General features: G+C 33.3%; 1 protein-coding gene across 4 annotated transcripts in view; it reads right to left on the bottom strand.

Annotated features, from left to right (window-relative positions):
• Positions 1-1,423: 1,423 nt before the first annotated feature.
• The window catches only part of PCDH17 (protocadherin 17), an 89,993-nt gene continuing 66,392 nt past the window's right edge, over positions 1,424-25,024 (bottom strand). For 2 of the 4 annotated variants that reach the window (XM_084525868.1, XM_084525869.1), the window contains exons 5-6: positions 10,021-10,095; positions 1,424-2,739 (exon numbers count right to left, since the gene is read on the bottom strand). In XM_084525868.1, coding sequence (XP_084381994.1) covers positions 2,057-2,739; positions 10,021-10,095 — 758 coding nt within the window. In that variant the 3' untranslated portion in view covers positions 1,424-2,056. Of the gene's footprint in view, positions 2,740-10,020; positions 10,113-25,024 lie in introns of all 4 variants that reach the window. The other 2 variants (XM_084525871.1, XM_084525870.1) reach the window with 2 other exon arrangements.

Raw genomic sequence — 25,024 nt, 5'->3', positions numbered from 1 at the left:
TAAACATTTTTTCTTTCTTTTTCTTTTTCTTTTTCTTTTTCTTTTTCTTTTTCTTTTTCATTTTCTTTTTCTTTTTCTTTTTCTTTTTCTTTTTCTTTTTCTTTTTCTTTTTCTTTTTCTTTTTCTTTTTCTTTTTCTTTTTCTTTCTGTTATTTTATTTTGAATGTGGGTTGTCTTTTTTCAACTTCCATCTGAAGGTAATTTTGAAATTTTCAAATGCAATAAAATTACCCTTAGAAAAATTATTTGAAAAGTTGAAACTCTTTCCAAGTTATTCTGCAAATATTTTTTGGAACAAATGAAAACAAAACTAAAACTTCCCCCCCACCCCCCACCCCCCAGATAAACCATGTATAACTAGAACTACAGTAATAAATGGCATAATCTAAAGAATCAGAGAAAATACTGTTCATGGCTTGACATGTTTTGGCACTGACATGTTTGCAGCTCTCTCAACTTATTAGCAAAACTTTAAAAAGGGTGTCATCTCTTAAGAAGTCAATCAAATAGCCTACATTAAATAGACTATCTGCATGTGTTTGGGAAAGCAAAACAGAACAAAACAAACAAGGAGGTTCCAGGTGTGGGTTTGAGTGTAATTTTTGTTATTAAACATGTGTTTGCATGTTTAGCTTCTACAAGGACTTGCACATAACCATGACTGATGGATGTATTTGTAGGCCATTCGGTTAGCTCCATCAGCTCACTCAAACACATTTTGAACAGATTATGTACTGCAGTACTTTGTAGACCATACATTAAACAAGAGACTTTGCTCTGAGGCACTGCTTCCCACAATCCATGGGGAAAAGGAAGCAGGAAAAAACAAAACTCATAGAGTTCGACAGCTACTGAGGCAACACTTGCCATTTACAATATAAGCCCAAATATTTTTGCAACACAACTATATATTAATTTAATAAAATACACAATATAGCTCTTATACACTCAACAATTTGGCTCATATGCACTGAATCTGCAATAAATCAATAAAAATATGTCATTTGATGTAAACACACTGAATCTTCTTACATTTGCACATATAAATGATCATGTGATTTGTGTGGATGTCTAAGACATTTTCACTTTCCTGAGCTATTTTAGTGTCCACAAATGAATATAAAAGTGTTAATAATGTTAATTTCTTTTGTGCATTACCCTGAAAGGTAACTATTTTTTTTTTCAAAACTTATTTCCCCCTTATTTTTTCTTTTAAACTTATCACTAACTATAGTTTTGTTGGACACTAAAATGCTAAATAGATATTAAAATCCTTTTTTTTTTCTTTTTTATCAAGTGAATTATCTTATGTGTGTGCAGGACAAGATGGACTATATCATTTTACATTTAACCTTAATGTGATATGAAGTGTTTTACTAATGATCAGGATATGTTTTGTTGAGTAATGATTTGGAATGGTGGGTTTTTGTTTGTTTTCTTGTTCCTTCTTTTTTTTTTTTTTTTTTTTTTTTTTTCTTTTCTCTCATATTTGTGGCAGATAACTTTGTACATAAATGTTTACCACAAATGAATGTTAATGTTCGGTGTCACTTGGACTACTACAAGAACTCTTTTTAGGACTTTCAGTAGAAGCCTGCGGTCACTGCTGGAAATTCACCACAGATCAGCAGAAATATTCAACCCTGTTTTTCTTGGGGTTTATACGTAAACAGTAAAGTCAGCATCAGCTATTGAGGACAGTCTCAAAGTATCAGATGTATTTCCATTCCACCTTTCTCACACCTTCCTATCAGATTGTCAAAATGGCACCATCTTTCCTTCATTCATATAGTTCTTAGTGTACTTGACTCTGCCCTAATGAAAGTTTGGTCAAAATGAAACCAGTGTTATCTGTCAAAAAGAAAGAGCAGTGAAAAGAACATACTTGTGGGCACTTCAGATGTTCACTAAAAGCCTTAAAGCAGCATTGGTCTTCCTTCATTCTTGTAAATCTGTTACAGCCAGGGGATTTTATGATTTATTTATTTATTTTTGATTGTTTTGTTTTTAATCAGCAGAAGAGGAATGTAACTGCCAGCCTGTCCTTATTTTCCCCTCACTTTCTGACAGCCACAGGGTCGCTTCCCCGACAGTCCTGCAAGAGCTTGTCTATTTCTCTGACAACTTCCTCGGCATCCACCGACTCCCTGCCTAGATCCCGGGCTGAACGGTCTAACTGCTCCAGAACAGAGTCCATCTCACTTGAGTCTCGGCTTACTCGGGAATGCACATCTGCAAATGCCCTAGCCATCTGATCTGATGCAATGAAGGGAGCGTCTTTTGACTGTTTACTAGGCGATAGATACTGACTGTCAGTTGACAAGTATTGGCTGTTTGGTTCAGCCAAGGCTCCTGATTTCACTTCACAGCCATCCAGAGGTCCTTTTGTTGAGGTGCAAGGCTCAATGCATGTCTTGGTTGGGCTGCTCGATGCTGAGGGAACCTCCTGAAGCAGAGGACTCAGGGCACGTTTGGCTTTTAAATAAGGTTTAACATTGGCAATGAGAATAGTGTGCTCTCTCTTGTCTTTCCCAAATGTACAAAAAGTCTTTTTCCCAGTGGGATTCACAGTTTCATAAGTCTCAGTCTCAACATTAGCTTCAACTGTGGGTACAAAGAGATTTGTGCGATAATCTGCATTCTCAGCCTGGCTGGCTGCAGGGAACTGTGGCATCCAACACCTGTCAGAATGACCAAGCACTCTGCATTCATCTGTGCAGTTAACACATTCTTCTTGCTCTGCAAAACAAAGAAGAAAGAGAAAAACTCTAGTTATAAGTGGTTTTCTTTAAATTAAAGGAGAGTCTATGATCAACTTGTGATGGACTTACTTGACATCTGGTTTCTTAATTATGGAGAAAAAGAAAAGCTGTAATTAAAATATTTCAGAAGGATTGCATAGACTGACTAGTTGAAACAATAGATTTATTTAATGCTATTCTCTAGGTATTAAAGCATTCACACAGCCCAATGGAAGCAAAAAGGGGTCATTAGAGAATCATTCTCAGTGGAATTGAGCTTCATCTGTAAACTAATCTGCTGTAGAAATCTGTTAGGCTTTGTTCTGTAAAACTCATCCTAGAAAATAGCGAACACTACTTAAGGAACTCAAAAGGCATTATCAGGATTAATTTTTCAAATCAAATAACTGAGCAATGACTGCCTTTCTGGAAATACAAACACTTCATACAAATCAGCAAGCTAGCTTTTCATTTTGTCACCTCCATTTCTTTTGTAATTGTTATGTTGTATGACAGTCATGAAATAAAAATGTTTTGTTAAAGAGCCTACTTTTCCTGCTGAGAACAGAGAACTAAAATTTTCCACCAGTATGCATTAAATATAAGTTTGTCAAAAAGTGTGTATTGCAATTTTATTAGGCATGAGTATGGATCATGTAATCAGCTTTCCTGTTTTTTTGCTGTGGTGCAATAACTGAAAATGTGTTTCCTCAATACATACAGTTTGAAAGAATGACAAACCATGACATGATATTTGAACTGATAATGTTATCAGGATTTCTGTAGTCTTATTTCTTTCAAAAAATATATATTTAAATAATATATATACATATTGTCATATACAGTCTTAGAACATAAATTTTAATAGTTCTTAGTTTGTCTGTTATTTTGCACTAAGAGAATATGTTTGGGTCACCCTTCACCATTTTAAAATTCTTGACAAAATTAATCCTTTTACCATCTCTAGGTTTTGATCAGAATTTTGAGTCTGATTTTTAACTATTAAGTATTTTCAGCCACAAAATAGAAAAATGTGTTTCAAATTTGATTTGAGGAATTCAGTACATACTAAATGCCTGGAGTTTCAGCTGGCAAAAAAAAAAAAAAAAAAAAAAAGTAAATATGTATTTATATGTAAGGATGTATCACACGCACACACATGTACAACAGATCTTAAAAAAAAAAAAAAAAAAAAAAAAAAAAAAAAAAAAGAGCAAACTTGTTGACCTGAAAATAGGGTAAATTTTAAATTAAAAAATAAATTCCTTGTAATCTTATGATGTCTGTAAATAACCGTCAGATTCATGAACAGCTGCACTGTAAAAACCTAACACAGAAAAAACACATCTTCTGAGTCCAATAGACATGAATATAATGTGACTTAAATTTATCCAAAATTGTATGTCACAATGATCAATTAAATCAAAATGAGATAATTTGCTGAGATTTTTTATTATTATTATTATTAATGATGAAATCCTATGAAAGAGTGCTATTCTGTATACATGCTCCCTTCCTTGAAAAGTTTAATATCTTATAAATAAATAAATAAATAACAAAAGCAAGTAAGAATGATGAGGAGGACACAGAGTGATTTTTGAGGAAGAGAATGTTAACCCACAGGCTTAAAAGATAAAAAATTTAGGGGACCTCCAAGGAAAAGTAAACCGTATTCTGGTTCTAGTGTAGAATACAAATTAGAGTAATCATAATGAAAAGCAAGAGTAAAATGCATCCCCAATTTTGAGACTATAGTACACTGACAGAACTGGGAAAAATTCTGATTTCACTTCACTTGAACGAAATGGAATGGACATATATGCCCACCCATAGGCACAACATGTGGGAAAACTGTTTAATGAAAAATATAGTCATACATTTAATACATAAAAATAACATATACCTTATTCCAACCATTAGTTCACTTCCACTAAGGTTTTCTGTATCTAGTTTTCCAGAGCTTCTACAGCTTCAAAGCTCTGCAGTGTAAAGCTACCAAGTGAAACTTCTAATCCCTCCCTCTAAAGAAATGGGGGGGGGGGGGGGGGGGGAGAGAGGAAGGGAGGAAGGGAGGAAAGGAGGAAGGGAGGGAGGGAGGGAGGGAGGGAGGGAGGGAGGGAGGGAGGAAGGAAGGAAGGAAGGAAGGAAGGAAGGAAGGAAGGAAGGAAGGAAGGAAGGAAGGAAGGAAGGAAGGAAGGAAGGAAGGAAGGAAGGAAGGAAGGAAGGAAGGAAGGAAGGAAGGAAGGAAGAGAATGATTAAGAGAGAGAGAGATTAAGAGAGAGAGAAAGAGAGAGAGAGAGAGAGAAAGAGAGAAAGAAAGAGAGAAAGAAAGAAAGAGAGAAAGAGAGGAAGAGGGAAAGAGAGAAAGAGAGAGAGAGAAAGAGAGAAAGAGAAAGAGAGAGAGAAAGAGAGAGAGAAAGAGAGAAAGAGAGAGAGAAAGAGAGAGAGAGAGAGAGAGAAAGAGAGAAAGAGAGAAAGAAAGAGAGAAAGAAAGAGAGAAAGAAAGAGAAAGAAAGAGAGAAAGAAAGAGAGAAAGAAAGAAAGAAAGAAAGAAAGAAAGAAAGAGAGAGAGAGAGAAAGAAAGAAAGAAAGAAAGAAAGAAAGAAAGAAAGAGAGAGAGAGAAAGAAAGAAAGAAAGAAAGAAAGAAAGAAAGAAAGAAAGAAAGAAAGAAAGAAAGAAAGAAAGAAAGAAAGAGAGAAAGAGAGAAAGAAAGAAAGAAAGAAAGAAAGAAAAAGAAATGGAAATAAAAAAGAATGATCCAAGGCCAAGGCAAACCAAACTTTCTATAGCAATTTGGGCATTTTAGACTTTGCAAATGCTTTCTCTAAGTTGATTTTGCTATTTTTTCTTTTCCTCCTACAAATCTTAGAGTGGATTTGTGGTAAACTTACCCACTGGCTTAAAAAGTGTAACGTAATGAAAAAGTGTAAAGTAATGAGAAATAATAGTTGCTTCATTCAGGATTTTCTCTAACATATATCTGAAATGACTTTCTTCTTATATGATATGCACGACAATGCTGAATAAAAGTCTGCGGGCATTTTTGAAGGTTTTCCTAAGCAAGTAATAGATTTGCCAACAATTTTTATTTTTTATTTTTTGCAAACTTAACTATAATTTATACTTTTTTTTTCATATAATTTTGGTCTCTTTTTAGCAAAAGACAAAAATTTAAAATAAAATTAAAAAAAAAAAAAGGAAAATAGCTCTCCCATGTTTAATATGTTGAAAGGTCACAGTTTACTAGAAGAGAATCAGAAGATCTGAAGAAGGGAAGCTTTTTCAGTCTTTCACGTACTAGCTTTGTGTCATAGCATCTGAAAATTAACTTACATAACTTCCTACTATCAACATTAAATATATATATAAGTATAAAATACACAGCTGGATAATTTATGTAATAGGAGATTCCATTTTAAAACTTTCTCTTAATCTAAAAATTGACTGTACATTATTAACAAAATAATTCCCTGAACTGATTCATTTGTTGAAATTAATAAACTTAAGATGAAAGGTAAAGATCAGAGAATTTCTCAGCCAATGGAAATTTTTTAACTATGCTAGGTACTCAGTACTGTGCCAAAAACTATGCTTTGAGATTTTCAAAATTGATTAGGTTGATTTTGTCACCAAGTTGTGTTCTAAGATTTGAATTTGTTAGCTCATTTGCCTACTCATACACTGTGTATGAGGATAACTTATACAGTATTTGCATTATTCATTCACATCAATAAAAATATAAAGTTTGCTGGCAAGCTCTGTAAGTAAAAGAGATATATGCCATACAGTTTATATATCATATATATTGGCTGTAACATCTTCCTTCCCCTTCCCATTTCCTGCATTTTCTAAAGCAGTTTTTATACTTGCATTCATACTTGCAATATTGACTAACTTTCCATTTCTGCTCCCCGGGCATCTTAGCAGTGAGTGAATTAAATATGAAGTCAAAAAATAAGGCAGTTTTGTGAAGAAACAAATCCCGAATGACCTTGAAGTGAAAACCACCTGCACTGCATGAGTTTTGATATTCTAGTTTTGAAAATCTGTCTTCACTTCATTTTTTTTGTGTCACATCATGGGAAATGGATTTCAAGTATTGATTATCATGCATAATAAGTTGCTCATCTCACCATTAGCCTGTAATTTTGCCTGTTACAGCTAGCAGGCAGTGAAGAAAATCGAACAGGCCACTTTGTATTAGCAGCAGAAACTATAAACATGAAGTGAACTATCACCAAGGACCAAATTAGTACCTATGAGAAAACAGAATCAATTTAATGGTATATATATACATATATATATGTAAAATAGGTCAAACACTGTTCTGTACAGCAAGATGTGCTGGTAGAGTGATATGCACCATTGGTCTTTACCTTGTTTCCCTCTTGTTGAAAATAAGCCCTTAACAGTGCAAGTGTGTACAATGAACAGAAGCAGCCTAGAGGTTTTCCAAACTCTCTGGAGCTTTAAGGCTAAACAATCAGAAGTGCTTTATGCACTTCAGGGAGAACACACACAAAAATAGAACTGCTAAATTGTCAGCCATCGAAATAAATGGAAAGAAGCTAACTGGAAACAACAGACACCTATATAGCAAGCTTTTACTGGACAGAAATTTGAGATGGTTTACAAAGAAAGTTATGTTGAAAAAATATGAATTGCAGTGCAAGATATGTCTTTTGCTGTAACCTTAGACATACCTTGCATATTTTATTCTAAATTACCAGAGAAGCTGGTATTTAACAGCTGTTTTCTGTAGCAAGTTTAAAGCAAAAGATGTTTTTATTGCACTACTTTTAATTTCCTACCCTTTCCTCATAAATATTATGAGTACGCTTAAAAGGAGGTACTTGATTTCACCATAAATATATTTCACTATACATTTAACTAATTAATTAATGCTTTAGATATCTGGCTCCCTTCAATAGCTAAAACTGTGATATCACAGCTTAATTCATTAATTATACACAATTTTCATAATGGTGACAAAAATGATTTTTTTTTTCTTAAAAGAAATTAAAAGAAAAAGCAGTGACTCAGCATAATCAGTGTTCACAAATTCATTTTTTCCAGTTTAATTGGAGCCTAATTATTTAAATTACACATACACACGAAGATACAAAGCAAATCAAAAGTAAACAATACATGTACAACCTCAGCATTTAAATACTTCTATGAAATATTTCACGTGCTATGTTTTTAACATGAAGAACACTGTAATTTGTATCAAAGTACTATATATAATGTGTTCATTATATAAAGAAGTGTTCAAGTTTGTGTATAGTGAAAATCAGATTTTAAATATATGTATATGTGTATACATCCCATACATGTAAGCTTGGACATATACACACACATGCAGATATATATATATATATATAATCATATTCCACCCTAATCCTGTAAATCTTTTTATCAAATTGTGTTAGAAGTGAAGCAAAGTAGACAATTTGACACTTAATTTATAAAATTTGACTTGTTAAATAGTCATTTAAGTGCATTCTTTTCTAAGAACTTGTTTCAAAATGTAATATATATATATAGTTTTATATTAACATATGCTCATCAAAGGAGGATAAATAAAAATATGACCAAATAAATGCACAAATAATACTGAATATTTTCAAATGACAGTAGCCTTTGTTGTAGCCTTTGACTGTCCCAGGAAATGCTACTTATTCTTCTTGTCTTACCCATTAACTCCTTTTTTCTCTATCAAAAGTTGACACCTAGTTTCTACTATCACATGAACATCTCCTAATAGACTTTCATTTTTTTTCCCCTTATATAAATATGGAAGCTAAAAAATAAGCAAGGATGGCTCACTGGAACATCTCAAGGACTAACAGCTCCAAATGAAAAACACAGGAGAGGACTGATCCCAAAAAGTGCATCTTCTTTTTGAAGCATGCAGTTTCACATTGATGATGCTATTCACCTTCACTCTTGCAATGTTCTATCCTTTATTACTTTACAAGCAGTAATTCAGGTATTTCTGGCCTTTGTTTCACATTACAAAGAAAAGAAAAAAAAAAAAGAAAAACCTTTGAATGCATGCATGGAGTTCACACTGATTCCCTATGAAACAGACTTATTTTACCCTTAATTTTGTTAACTTGTGTTCATTACTGAAAACATTTCCATTTAGAATTCAATCAATAATGAACCAAGGTATAAAATTATCTGTAGTGCATATTCCTCTGGTCTGATGACAGGCATACTATGGGTGTGCATTGTGGAGGGGTGGGAGGCGGGGTTGGGGGGAGAGGTAGTATATGCTTTAGTAAAGTACAATTTATATATTTTAATACCATGAAATAGATATGGAAGGTCTGTATTTTCTGTAAACATGTATAAACAAATGGACAATAAATTATATCTGACATCCAAAGGAGAATATAAATAACTCTGATTTCATAATTTCAGTAATTCCTGCAATATACCTGAAAATCTTCTTCTGATTTCAGACAGACAATTGCCTTTACTAAAGAAGTGAAAGGACTGTAAGTAGGTATTTATTACAGGATGGAAATAAATGGGCTTCTTTGACATGGCCTAAAGACTAGGGGTATATGACACTTCTGATGAGAACAACCAGCTAAAGTACTACTTCTGTGGTTAGATTCCTGCTTAATTACAATTGATTTTGACATAAATGAGCAGAGGTAAACAAATACTTCCATACACATGCTTACTGTTATTAAGCAGAACTGTCTCCAATCTGAGTATTTTTATTGGCTGGTCTGTTTAAAGGCTCCTTTCAGTTAGGCAAAGCAATTATGTAGCTCAGATTAGCAAAATGACTGGCAGTAAAATAAGAATGGGCTGCCACTTTGTAAACCTCTTGGATCATGCAGTCTTTTCCTGATATTATAACTAAAGCATTTATGCCTGTAATCCTTATAATTTTCCTCTGTTTTTTTTTTTTTTTTTTTTTTTTTTGTTGTTGTTGTTTGTGTTGTCATTGTGTTTTGTTTTGTTTTGTTTGCTTGCTTGCTTGTTTTTTGAACAGAGGATAAATATATTTCTAATATTGGCATAATATAAAACACTTTTAAAACAATAAAAAACAGGTGGGTTTATGGCTTTAATTCTAGCTCACAGTTGTCCCAGACTATAAATATTAGAGAAATATTGCAGGATTACAATAAGCACTATAGAATATTTAACATTTTGTTTTATGGAAATCTGCCTTAAATTCATATAAACAATTTAATGATGATCATATATTTTTACTTAAAGACAGCATAACAGCAAGAAAATATTTCTGTTACCTGAAAATTTTCCATCCTCACAGCGGGCTGGTCCACAGATCCCAACAATGGGTCTTTGGCCTCTGCCTTGCTGTTCTGGAGGCAAATCAAACCTGTGAGTCACAGACAGGGACAGGCTCTGCTTCCAAAATTCCCAATAATGTCAAAACTTCCAAAGCAGAAAAACAGCTTTCATCTGTGTTCTGGACATAGCTCATGGTCCTTGACACTTCTTGCTATCGTTCTCAAAAGTGACTGTACAAACACGGTCATTTATAGTTGATGGTGAAGTGAAAGCATATTCCAGCCCCATGCACTGAGATGGCAAATGCAAGGGACACTTCTCCCCAACAAACCCCAACAGACCTAATGGGAGAGGAGCTACCTTAGAAACTGACGCTTATTTTCTATTGCACCTTGAAAAAAGCACATAGAAGAAAGGTGAGGGGGTACTTCATTATCTGCTTTCCTATCAGTCTGGGGCAGCAGAGAAAAAACAGTGCCCATCTGAATAATAATTTCTTCCCACTAGAGGAGAAACCTTTGGAAACCCAGCTTTGTTTTCCAAAGTTTGCCTGCAAGTCAGACTGGCACCTATTCTAATTTGCAGCAAAATTACCATATGACAGCCATGAAAAAATATTTTGGCCTCTTCCCCATCCCACCATAAAAAACTCTTCCTAGCCCAGCACTGTAGGCAGGAATGTACAAAGGCTAGCTATGCCAGCTCTGCACTTAGTAGAGAAGCTACAGGGAGACTTTAGTGACCTGACAAATTCACAGTTTTAAACAGTAAATCTTTGTTGTAGAGCCCAAAAGCTGTTTCCTGGAAAAGAAGAGAAACAAAACTGCAGTGATTAACAGAAAAGAATAGGTTTGAGGATCTGTTAGAAAGAATATTTTTAGTATAACACATTTTCTTATTCTTGATCAAGACAGTTCCACAGATTTTATATTAGGATTTTTTCAGTACTGACACATAAACTGGAATAACTCATAACTGAAACCTAACTGAATTTGTGCAATCCTTAGCAGAATTTGCATGATATTAAAATAAATAAATAAATAAATAAATTGCTAACTTTATTGTGAGCTAGTCATAATTGTAATATCTATAATTTCCATATCTAATTTGTAATACTTAGTAAATGCTAAACACTGTATATTGTACTGCAGCAATGTTTAGGAATCCAATCATTAAGCAGCCCCATTATGCTGTGTCCTATACAAATAATAATAGACTGTACAGTTAGAGACAAGTGATTATGACAAACAAAAGCAATGAATGGGAAGGAAAGACAACATTAATGAAAAAATAATCATGCTGTTGACATTTCCTGAAAATACCAATATAAAAACTCCATAATTTAAAGAAGCTATCCACATCTGTCACAGCATCAAGCCACCAATGATTAGCTATATATTATACTACTGAACCTTCTTCATCAGATGCCAATTATCTCAGTATACAGATCTTTAATTAGAAGGCACTAAGCTTTTTGCTTTGTAAGCTTGTCTCAAATTTGGATATGACAACTTGTTTACAGACTTTGACTGATGAGGGTGCCACTGTGTAGAGAAACAGGTTTCTGAAGAAATCTATTTCTATATCCTCTGATAGCTCTATTTACATCCTGACTATAGGTAGGTTCTCTTGAATGGAAGTGTATCATTCTGTGTAGGAGGAGGATTTTGTCCAATACAGAATCAACACATTAAAGCTTTTCAGATATTATCTGTTTTCCTTTGCAAAATTTCACACACAAACAACAACAACAAAATTTAGCAGCACCATAGATGTTGAACCATTCAAAAATCTGGCTACTTTGGTGAAAAAGAATACAGCTTTCCCCACATTCCTGCCAGCATGCCTGGATTTACATTTAAAATCTCCTTTACGAGACATAATAAGACCATGTCTGCTTTATACTGATAGATAGAAAAACCCACTGGGTATCATTCTCTGCTTCAAAAGGTTGATATTGTATAAGGGTCATACACTTGGGCTTCATGGGAGGTGAAATGCATCTGACAGAATAGGAGGAAGAACACTTTCCTTGATGTTTCTCCTTAAGGAAATCTCATTTGGACATACAGACACAGAAATGTCTTCCTAGGAAAAAAGAAATGATTTACCGGTTTCATATGGAGTCTCCCTTATGGCATGATAAGTAGCATATTCATTATTGTTTGATTAGATGGTGCCCTAGACTATTTTTTAGCAGATTGCTGGTGTTGTGTTTTATTACCACCTTCGAAAGAGGTCTCCAGAATGGGATTAACCTTATGCCAATTTATGAAGCACCCTCATTCTTTTACGAATTTGAGTTTCATAATGCTATCTTACTTAGGTTTCTGCCTGAATGATGCTCTAATTACATCAATCAGAAAGAATAATGAATGATGCGTTTTCAAAATCTGACTCTCTAAAAATAACTACTTTGGCAAAGAGGATTGTACATGTAAACAGATTAAATAACGTATTTCCAGGTTCTCCATGGACTGTAAATGAATCTCTGAAAGACACTCAAGATGATTTCAGAGTATTCGTGTCTTCATTTCCACAGATCCTTCATCAAAAACCCTAATCTATATCACTTTCTTATCTTTCCAGGATCAAGACTATATATATAAACAACAAGAATACAGAAAATCTCTCTTGCAAGTTACTTTTATTTGCAGTAACTGAGCTGCTCAACAGAGTCACATTTTTCATTGTAATCTTTTCATTTGTTATAGCTTAATCTGTAGTCCTGATGTCAGAGGACTCTGATGTGACCAAACATACCATTAAGAAAAAATTGATAATTTGGGGTCTATGTCCAAGGATGTTGTCATTATGTGCTCGTTTTTTTTTTTCACTAATATGTTCAGTTTTTTAAGCCTGTTAATTGTTAGAAGCTCTTTTTCTGGTCTCTAGAAATCCCTCATCTGAGTCATATTTCTACAAGAAATGTGTTTTAGTTCTAGAAATAGAGTTAAAGGCTAGGTACAAAAAATGCCACCAAGAAAAATGCAATCAGGGTCTTAGCTTTGCCCTCAGATTATGTGTCTAAATATCCTTCAAAGAAAATTCAACAGTGAGGCATTATATGACTTAAATATTGTTCTGGCAAAACAAGTAGAAGTTGAAGTTGATACCTTTAAAACTGCTGAAGGGTTCAGAATATGTCAGTCAGTGTCTATCTGTAGACTTCCTTTAAAAAAGTCCTTACCCTGGAGAGATGATGAAGATGCTACACCCCTAGAAATGTGGTGGACGTGCTATAAAATGTTGCCAAACCCATTGTAGAGATGGAAACATGAGCAACATTTTATTTATTTTATTTTATTCTATTTATAGAAAACCCAGAGGCGGGTTTTGAAAAGCCTTAAGGTAGATATAAGGGTCCATTTATATCCTCCTTTCATTATCTGTGATGAAGATTTCAGGCCAAAAGTATCTGTAGTAGTCTCTTGTCTTTTCTTTCCAAGACAACAAAAAGGCTAAGAGGTGGGGGCACCCATTAAAGTAAAGTCATGGTGGAAAGCATGTATGAAACTGTAAATGAAGTAAATATTATAGTGATGGATTCCAGTAATTGTAAAGGTCTCTTTATAAAGACCTTGCACAAATTCTGCAAGTAGTTAAGGTATAAAAAAATTATCTTATGTGAAGAAAAAAATCATCCATTTTTTTTCTTTTTCTTTAGTTAATCTGTTACATCATGCACATGGTGCATATCCTGCTTCTTAGGTATCTAAGAAGCAGTTTAGCAGAGCTCTAAACTTATTTGTAAGCTCTCAAGTGACTCTGCAGTTGCAGCTGAAGATGGATACAAGGCAGCTAATTTGCTACCACCAAGGGAAAATGTTATAACATAAAAACATTCCCTCCCTTAGCTTCAAAACTGTTGAGTGCCTAGGGAGCTCAACTATTTGTAGAGTTGATACTATGCATATGCTTCCTCTGTAACTGTTACATGCATACATCTGGCATCTGTCTCTGTGTTAAACAGTCTTAATTGTCCCTAGTATTACTATGTAGAAAACCTCTAACCTAGATGATTAATGTGAAAGAAATAAATGAAAAGAGATTTGTGTTTTGTAGAACAATTTTTGCATTATTGACAATATATGCAAAGAGCTCTGCACTATGGCTATCAAGAAAATAATTTAGCTCTGCCTTCTGAATATTTTAAACAGAAATTGTGCTCTTTTCTTAGAATGACATTTGACACTTTGTACAGCCTCTTAATCATATAGGGTTGTTTCCTCTATATATGTTTTAGCTGGTATTCCTTTTTCTATTTATTCTCTCTCTTTTTTAAAACAATTTTGATTGTTGCTCCTTATTCTTTTATTCACACATCATGTCTTCAAAGCACCCAGTTAAAGCCAGATCAATGATCAATTCTGAAGATTTTTTTTTTTAGATGATATTAGGAGGACTCTAAATCCTAGTACATTATTCAGCTCACTGTTGCCAGCAAAGTCAAACTAAGGCAAAGCACTTGATTTCAGTTTTCAATATATTTTGAAGAGATCAAAGAGCATGGAAAATCCTATTCTTTGGTTAGGCAGACCATGCAGAACAGTACTAATCTAAAAGATGGAGGTAGCTGCACAGAATGAACACTAAACTGAAGACTTTTTGAAGTTATTTTAGCCTTTGTGTCAATGTTCACCTCAAAACCCTACAGCAAAATGTTTTTTTTTGTTTGCTTGTTTTGTTTTGTTTTCCTTCTAATTGGGAAAAGAGAAATTAATTCTTTAAAAAAAAAAAAAAAAAAAAAAGTATAAAAGAACTGGTAATTTGACATCTGACATATCATTCATGGTAACAAAATATCACAGAATCACAGAATTTCTAGGTTGGAAGAGACCTCAAGATCATCGACTCCAACCTCTGACCTAACACTAACAGTCCTCCACTAAACAATATCCCTAAGCGTTTTTTAAAGACCTCCAGGGATGGTGACTCCACCACTTCCCTGGGCAGCCTGTTCCAATGTCTAACAACCCTTTCGGTAAAGAAGTTCTTCCTAACATCTGACCTAAAACTCCCCTGGCGCAACTTTAGCCCATTCCCCCTCGTCCTGTCACCAGGCATGTGGGAGAACAGACCAACCCCCACCTCGCTACAGCCTCCTTTAAGGCACCTCTAGAGAATAATAAGGTTGCCCCTGAGCCTGCTTTTCTCCAGGTTGAACAAGCCCAGCTCCCTCAGCTGCTCCTCGTAGAAATATGTTCAAGATAAGTCTTTTACTAGAATTTATTTGTGTAAAGTACAACTATTGAACATGATCTTTCCTTTTATATAGCTTTTTAACTAATATGCCAGTCTAAGTCTGTTTGGGATTCAGGGAAAATATATGCATTCCTATGGCTGATATTTTGTGAAAGGTCTCATTTATTGGACACAATCAAACATTTCTAACGTGCCATTTTACATGGTGGTCATTTTAAATTTTTATTTTGAATAGCATTGTTCTGCAACTTTTACACACAAATTTACTCATAGAGTGGGAGAATTTAACTATATATGTGCCAGAAGACTTGTTTGAGCCTGCAGCTCTTACCACACACATTACATCCTAGTGAATGAGGCAAGACGTTTTTTTCAGCCCTCCTCTTTAAGCTTTTACTAGACTGAAACAGGGAAGAAAACTAGATCTTACATATAATTTACAAGATTTTTGGAGAGTTCCTGTCAATCAAAGGATTAAAGAAAATATATATATATATTAGTTTCATCAGATGCCTAACAGCAGCTAAGAGAGATAATAATCTCTTTCAAGAAACAGAGAAAACCACATAATCTAATTTCCTGCAATTAAAAGAACTAGAATTTTTATGTTGTCTTTAGAGACAATGGAGAAGGATGGATTCAGAGAGTCATTCAGTATTTGGTGATAAACTCCAGATCTAAAATAATTCCAGACAGGCCTACCTATTTTCAATGAATGCACAGAGTTCATATCCTGAAGATACCTATTTCTGTATTAGAGTCATACACACTCATTGGTTTGGCTTTTCTAATTAGCTGGCCGAAGCTTTTCATCATTCAACAAACTGTTGAGAGTCTAATTGCCCTTAATTTAATGTAGGTGAGATGTAACTCAGCATTTTGAGTCCCCTTTTCCAAGAAGTGACACTGTTGGTAAGAAAATTGTTCCCTTGCAAAGTAATATCCTAGGGTTTACATGCATTTATAACTTCTGGGATTCCCACTGAATATTTCATTCACTATATATTCAGACCAAAATTCCTAGTACTTTTCCACTGAGATATTTCCTTTCAAAAGTAAAACAGCTTATTTTCTCCTCTTAATACTGTGCTACCATGCTTATACCAAACTACAACTCCTTTTACACAAGTAAAATTTGCTTCAAAGTGTTCTATTTTGAATACCTGAAGGAACACACTGGGATTTGCTGCTCTTCTCTGAGGGAAATTGTGGATGATCCAGTCTGTCCTCAAGGCTGCAGCACTGGTTCCAACTTATCAAAGTCACAGCAGGGAGTGGCTTTGCTGATGTACAGGTGCTGCTAACTTTACACAAGCAAAATGTTTTACATGGTATGAAGAACCCTTTATTATTTTATTTTATTATTTCATTTTATTTTATTTTATTTTATTTTATTTTATTTTATTTTATTTTATTTTATTTTATGTTATTTTATTTTATTTTATTTTATTTTATTTTATTTTACTTTATTTTATTTTTATTTTATTTTTGTTTCCAGAAACTTAGCAAGAAAAATGCAGAGCAGCTGATCAGCTGTACTTTGTGAGCAGAGCAAGTTAACATAATAGCTATGTCCAGAACATCATCCTATCTCCTGCCTGAATTAAGAGGCAGAGGAAGATGAGAGCCGAGCTCCACACTAATTCCTCTGAGCTGCCATACCTTGTTTTTGCTGCCCAGGCTCTGTTGGCTCCTAGATCTAACTGAATCTTAAACAGCAGAGTACTGGGTAATTTGCAAAAATGCTAAATTTCACATTTTTTCTTCTAGCTATTAGTTCAAACCTACAAATCTTCTGCAAATACTTCAAAAGCATACATTAAAATTTTACTTAACAAGGAAATTAACAGGATTTTTTGTGAATCAGGCCATATTTTTGTGTCAGATTTTTTCATGCATTTCTGTCCATCCTGAGAATATAGAATTGCTATCCCTGGATCTTAGAACCAGATTTTGAGTTGTCTGAAAAGTAAAGGGTAAAGTAAATCACAGTGTGCCACTTCTCTCCTTTCCAAAGACAAAATATTATTGGTATAAATCAGCATATCTCAAATTCCCACCAACTGCTGATTCCATTCCTGAAAACAATTCTGAGCTCAAAATTCCTATTTTAAAGGTTCAGTAGGACTGAACTCTCCCATTCATTGAGTCTCTGTCTTTCAAACATCAGCCCAAATATTCTTTCCTTCTTTAAATAAATTCTCAGTTTAAATTTGGAATGTGCTTTTTGATTTAATGATGGCATTTCTGAGAAAGTCAGGCTGGGATGATAAACAGGGATTTCCAAACTGTCAACAACTTTGTTCATAAAACATCAGTCACAGTCTTCTGAAAAGCTGACATGCTTATTTAGCAGTTTTGTTGTTGTCGTAGTATAAAGATGATGAAAACCAGTGATGGTAATCCTGTAGAGCACATCTGCATTATCAAATGCTCCTGTGTTATATGAACACAGATACGTTTAGCCACTATTTTACACTATTTTACTGTTCTTACATGATATTAAGATAAATTCAATTGCAGCTGGGTGTTACAAACTGCCTCCAATATTTTGCAGCCACAGTTCATTGCACCTGAATAACTGCAAGGAGTATTTTAAAGTCATATTGGATGGATTAGCTAGGCTGACATTTACAACATATCTTGGGATAGATATTGTAAGTTTTAGAGTGTTTTGTTTTGTTTTTAAGTAGAAAAAAAGCTAGGGGAATATTAAGGAGAAAATAATAATTGCATGAAAATGCAAAGTATATGCAAATGAAAAGTATATAAAACCAGCACAGTCTATAATGAGTTAATTACTCAGCATAGAAAGAAAATATTTTCATATCTCTGATTTTCAAGTAAAAATAAAGTAAGACAAGAAATTATAAAGTAAATCTGAATGTTTATGTAAAATTTCTAAGTTTCATAGAATGTATTCATTAGAAATTAATTTGTTTTAATTCAAACTCTTTCTTTGAAACAAACATATCTGAAGTAACATTTTATTTTGCTTACTGTGAGAATCTGTTTTATAAAACAATCAGCACAAGTTATCTTTTAATATAATTCCATATTTAATTTTAAAGAGGAAAATGTGGAATAAAAATATAGAATAAAGCATTTCACACATACAGAGAGGTTTATATTCCACATCCCTTTTTATTTTCTACCTTTGGATAGGAAAATTAAGCATTTTCTGTATAATTCCAGTGTCACAGTTAGGCTGCTCCAACTATGATGACAACATACATCTTTGATGATATGGATGAATACACCTAAAATTCAAGTCTTACTTCTAGGAAGATTGTAATCCTGTACAGAAGGTCAATGATAATCTGCCTATTAAGGCCAAATGGTTGTAAGTACTAAGCAGCATTTTCTTATTAGAACTTTTTTCTCTCTGCTTTGCTAGCTGATTTCTACAGGGACATACATCTATTTACTATACTAAATCCTGTTGTTCATCTAACACATACTCTTTGTTCATTTCCTAGAAGTAGACAAACAGAACTGGTATTATTGTTAGCATTCTCTGAAGACACAGTCAATGCAGATGTAGCTAATCCCCTCCTACTTGTTATTCAGCAATCAGTGTCTGCCAATAAGATTTGGGAATCCCAAAAGACAGTGTTTAAAAGGAAGGGTTAAAATCAGCTTGTTTAATGACATTCTCTGTTTCTGAGAACATTCATCAGATCCATGGAATCTGATCCATGGAGAGAGCTAAGGTTGTCAATTAAATTAAATTAAACTAGATGGACAACCATCTGAGTGAATGAGATCACTGTCATGATCTGAAGTAAATTTATTAATAGCAAGAAGCTATGTTGGTACAGACAGTTCTTTTAATCTGTTCCTGAGGCCCACATATTCCTTGCAAAAGGCTCCATTTGGGAGGTATCACCTCTAGAGCTCAGCTCCCAGAGAAGCGGTCGTATTAAGAGAAACCTTCTGGGGTACTTGATTTAACATTAAAGTGAATTTATCAGCTACTCCCAACTTTTTGAGAGACTAATTGAATTATCAAAGGCTGCAATGGGGAATGTAAAGCCTTCTGAGAACAGATCTGTAATATAGATAAAATCCTTAACTCATGCCATGTGATTATCTCAAAATGTAGTAACAGGCCAGGGCTAAAACACACCTGAATTTAAGATTTCTCTTGCCTGTCTTAAAAGTCTCTCTACTCACCAACATTATGGGATGTCACATCAAGTGTTTTGAACAAGAAAAAGACAAAATTGTTTTAAAACATCTTATTTATTCTCTTTCCTCAAAATCTTCAGGTATGCTGTGTGCCCATTTGGGTAAGTTGTATCAGATTTGCTGTTCAACTCTACATTATGTACTTTCGTCTTTCACTATTTATTGACATTCAGCAGGAATATACAAATTTCCTCATTTTCAGTGAGATGACACATAATTAAAATCAAACATGAACTCATCATCTTCCTGAATTAGTGCACATAATACTGGTACTTGTTTACACAGAAAAACTGCTATTAGTGAAAACATAAAGTTCATCTGTGAAAACTCATCTTCACCCCAAATTTTAAAAGAGGTTTATCTAGTATTTTTATTATTATTGTTTCTCTTTGATGTGCATATAGTTTTGGAATTGTAAAACAGATCCTCGCAAAATAGATTGGTACAATGGGTCCATGTGAGTCTTTCAAAATTACAAATTTTATCTGTAATAAATACAATTTATTGTTTTTATTATTTTGTATCCCACTGACTGTCAGAAGAATCATCTTCATATGCATAAATAAACATAGATGTTCACAATGCTATCTTTGAATATACATTACAGAAACAAAGCTGGCATTGTACACATATATGAAAAATACTTAATTATGCTATTAATGTATAAAAATATTTTTTTAAAAGCCACATTAAAATTGAAAGTGTGAGAATAAAGCTCACAAGAATTGCATTGACAGAACAAAAGATACAAGGCTGGCTGTGACCCTGTAAGCCTCCTATGCTGCAATCAAGTGCAGTGACAACAATCTGGATGTGTTCACTGTGTGAAGAGGTGAAAAAAAAGGTGATTGTGAGAAGTGTGAAGACAATTCTATATCCATAATGTATTCATCCTACAAGGATGCATTTATCTCCAATGCACAAGGACACCTGTTAACATGCTTTCTCTTAACAAGCAGTTTTACAGATACTTCAGTAAAACAGGTAAAGGATCAAAAATAGAGGATAGATAATTCAACAAGATGCTTTAAAGCATTAGAACGGACATACTGTAATCTTACTATATTGTAGAAATGTGTCCTGTCCCATGAACACCATCAGTTATAATTGTGAGTAGCTAATAATTGTACCAAGAACCATCTGCTTATCTTTCATTCATAGAGCAAAATCTGTAGCATTCTCAAAACATACTGGTGGTGTTTTCATTTTTTGCTTTCTTTTATGGAGAGTGGCATGTAAAATCAGGCTCAGTGAAGTACACCTGCAAGCAGATCAGGAGAAGCTAAGGAGCTACCAGTTTTCTCTAATTTATTCTTCTAAATACAAGTTGTCTGCTTAAAGAGGGTGAGAATGGAAAGAAAAGTCCTCCCTGTGTTAAATGCATATATATTCAGTATTTTAATCAAATGTCTTGTCAGCCTTTCAAGAATCTCAGAAGTCAGTTGGTTTGTCCCTGATTTTTAGAGCATCATTTCACTTACAGTTCCGTCCTCTGACTTTCCATTTTCCACCAAAGGTAATTTAAGCTTCTGCAAAACTTTGAATAGCTTTGCTCATTCACTGGCCTTCTAGCATGTTCCTTCTGCTGATATTCCTGGTCATAACAGTTTTGCCCTCCATGAGCTTTTCCACAGTCTGTGAATCATTTAGATTGGAAAAGACCTTCAAGATCTTCAAGTTAACTGTTGACCTGACTTGTTGAGTATCATTGCTAAATCATGTCTCATAGTGCCATAAACTGGGGATCTTTCACATATTCAAAAAGATTGAGTATCTTGATGTGTTTTTAAGCAACATTTTTAAAGAAAAAAAAAATGTATTAAAGAAATGATATATTCAGGGGTGATTATACTGTCTTCAATAAAATAAAATATGATGGTATTTTATAAAAGTCTAGATGTGAGATAAAAATAGTTTTTTTTATTATTTTTTTTTCCTCCTAAGAACCAAGCTGTTCTCACTTTACAGTAAGGCAATTCTATTAAATTTCCAAAGACACACAAATGCTAGATATTCACAGAATTTCACTTTATCATCTGAATGATAACATGGTAACAAAAACACATAGTTCCGTGAGCAATAGAACTAATTAATACTTATTTTCTGCATTTATTATTTGTGTTAGTGTTATTGACTAACATGTCTTGGAAGGCACAGTCTGCTTGAAGCTTTCTTGGTAACTGAGGCATTGAAAATGTCTTTCTTCAGTAAAGAGTCTCCAGTGTCTAATATTCTGTGACATTATTTTTTCCCTTATTTTGGGCAATTATATAGTTTATTACAGTTGTCTATAAATGCAAAATTTGTGGAAACTTATTTCTGAGTTCTGTGTCCTTGGATAGGCACTGTCTCAAAAGTTACTCATAATCAGGGAAACAGTCAGACACATTTCAATTTGCAATTTCAAATTGCAATTCCATGGAGTTATTGGAGTTACTATAGTGTTATTTCTTTAATAAATAAATAAACAAACAAATAAATAAATGAAAACTTGAAAATACATCTTAAAATGATTTTCAACAATAAGCTATAATTGTTGTTGAAAGGCTGATCTCCTCCCTACACAACACTTATTTTTGTTTGAATATGTGCAAAGCACAAAGAGATCATGAACACTATCATATATTACATAGTGGCTACATTTTTCAAATATCACTCTCTTGGCTAATCAATTTAAAATCTCTTAAAATTATTCCTTATTGAGAAGCTAATAAGCCTGAGAAAAACATATACTACATATATTAATATGTCCAAATTTTTCTGATGCTGAACTAACTCAGACACTTCCACTCCACACGTAGTACTATTTCTTGCTGCTCATACAGACAGGTATATGTATTTTTACCTAACTAGGGAATGTAAGTGGGACATAGCCCTAGATTTAGACACTTAGGTGCCTCTAAGGAAGTTCATATGTTACATAGGTGTCTGAGTTCCCATTATAGTAAATGGAGATCTACTTAAAAGAGAACGCAATGCTCACTTTAGGTATCTCACTGTAGTGAGATATATACCTACATTTAAGTTGAATCCCATTGCTAATTAGGTGTATAAATAAATCCCACTCTGAATTTCTAAATATAGATGTAGGTAATATCTTTAAATAGAAATATACGACAATGTTTGCTTCTCTACCCTAAATACAAAATTATTTGTATTCCGTAACTCTTGTGGAAATGTATTTTGCACAGAATTTTGGCAGAGATTCTGAGCACAGCTACAGAGCTGACATCTAATTGGATTAATTTTATTTCTATGTTAGGAAAGGCCTATTTTGATTAATTAGTCTTACTATAAAAATGTGCTATTTCATTCACAGCAGTTTTCAAGAAAGCTGTTTTGAAATTTCTTGGAAGACATGCTCTAGCTTGTCATGCCCAGCTGTGTTACATCACACGATTAATGAAACCTGTATCTTCCTACACCAGTCAAGAAAGAACTAATTTAACTTGCTCATATTCTGACCTCTTCCATAAGGGAAAAGGAGCTCATGTACAGATTTCCTAGTGATATTTGCAAAAATGAACAGGTTATCTTTCATACTCTCATACTTTGAGCAAAGGTTGAAAAAGGTGAAATCTGAGGAGATTATAGGACAAAATTAGTAATAAGAGGCCAACATACTTCTATCAGATCATATCAGATAAATATATAAAAATAGGGTGAGGAAGAGGAAGACAAAAACTTCAGGCAATACTTCTAAACTCTTTCTCTAAATAAGAATTGCGAGTTTAGACTTATCATTCTGCAGCATGCACTGTTTTATAAATCTTCAGCCTACAATAACTTAGACATCATTTATTTGAATACAATTTTAATAGACATTCAAGATCATTTCAAACAGAAGGGAAATTTATTAATATAAACTTTCAGATCAGAATTTCACTATGGAGAAAAATGTCAAGGTAAAACAAACTTTAAACCTAGCAAGCTTAAGAATGCCATACTCTACATAAGTAGGAAAAAAAAAAAAAAAAAAAAAAAAAAAAAAAAAAAAAAAACCTCTTTTATAATGAAATATATGTCAATAGGTCTTTTTGAAAAATTCAAAAGCACAAACAAAAAAATGTAAGTACCCACATGAAACACAGAGTAAGAGGGAAGGCCCTGTATATATATGTATTGCATAAGGGTAAAATCCTAATAAAAACAAACAAAATCCAGCTAATTATAAAAAATTCCCAGTTCACCTCTTAAAACAGTTTCTATTCCTATATAAGTTTTACTTGTTTTAAATTGTTTTATTTAAGCTCAGATATGATTTGATTGTTTTGCCTTTTTTTTTTTTTAATGGTATCAACCAAAACTGAAAGAAGATGTAACAGAAAAGTTTTATCTCCAGTAAGCCTTAAACCAGAATTCATTTTAAAAGATGTCCAAAAACCAGGACTCTAGCTAAGCATTAACATAAGTTTTCCACACATCCATGCAACTGACCCAACAGGAGATGAGCAGGAATTAAAATAGTAGTACTTTTTATCCTGTGCACACCTGTAAAAGGTCTGATTCTAGACATATATATATATATGTGTGTGTAGTGATGAACAGGAGAATTATCTACATGAAAAGTATGTTAACTTGAATGAAATTTAAACTGCTGCCAAGTGTGTGAAAAATGATATATTCTTATAAATTTTATTATTATTATTATTATTATTCATTCTTTTGTTTCAAGTCTTGTTCTTCTGTTTATCAGTTCATTTTTCACTTCTTTTGTTCCACCTTGTAAACGTGTAGCATACTGCCCTGTTGATTCTTGACATATACTTTTATGAAGCATCATAATTTTACTTTTCATTTGATAAAAATATCCAGAAGTAAAAATAAACCAGAGAATCAGTATCCAAAGCTGAATGATATATATAAACTTTTATATATAAACTGTTATGATATATATAAAGTTATTAAGATATATATTCAGTTATGATATATAAAAACTAAATAATTATAATCTTTGGATATTTTTCTTTTCATATTATGTTCAATTTTGTTTTATTGATTTATTTATTTTCCTATTATGGATTTAATAATAGGACATAATTGTACACTGACTACAATTATATAACATCAAGTGAGACATGGAGTCTCACATGCAATCACAAAGAAAAAAAAGTACAAATAAGGGTTCAAGCTTGTTACATTTTAGTGAAATATAGGAATTTTCAAAATATGGACAGGCAGATTTGAAATGAAAATATTTTTTCCTTCTTAGCTGGTATCTGTGTTTTGCAGTAGGTCAGATAGTAACAAGACAAAGTATTTCAGGCACTTTAGCAAAAACTGCCTTTTCAATAAATTTACACTAGGCAGTAACGAGCTATATTATGTGGTGCTTAATCTGCTCAGAAAAATAAATAAATAAATAATGATAAATAAAAAAAAAAAAAAAGTGGGAAGGAATTCTTCTGCCCAGCTCTCAAGTATTAAGTCTGTATATCTTTTATGTTGGCAGTTCAGCTTCAGGCTATAATGTAGAAGAACCTGTTCTACATCTACTGTTTAAAACAAGAGCAGAAAAACTAAACCTCCATCAATCTGCTGTCTTCATTTTATGGCTTATCTGTGGCAAAAATGAATCATAAGAAAGATTTGTTCTGATTCCAC

Source organism: Aythya ferina, assembly GCF_964211825.1.
Source record: "Aythya ferina genome assembly, chromosome: 1".
Taxonomy (NCBI): domain Eukaryota; kingdom Metazoa; phylum Chordata; class Aves; order Anseriformes; family Anatidae; genus Aythya; species Aythya ferina.
Note: the sequence above shows the minus strand (reverse complement) of the source record. Positions and strands in the feature narration are given on the sequence as shown.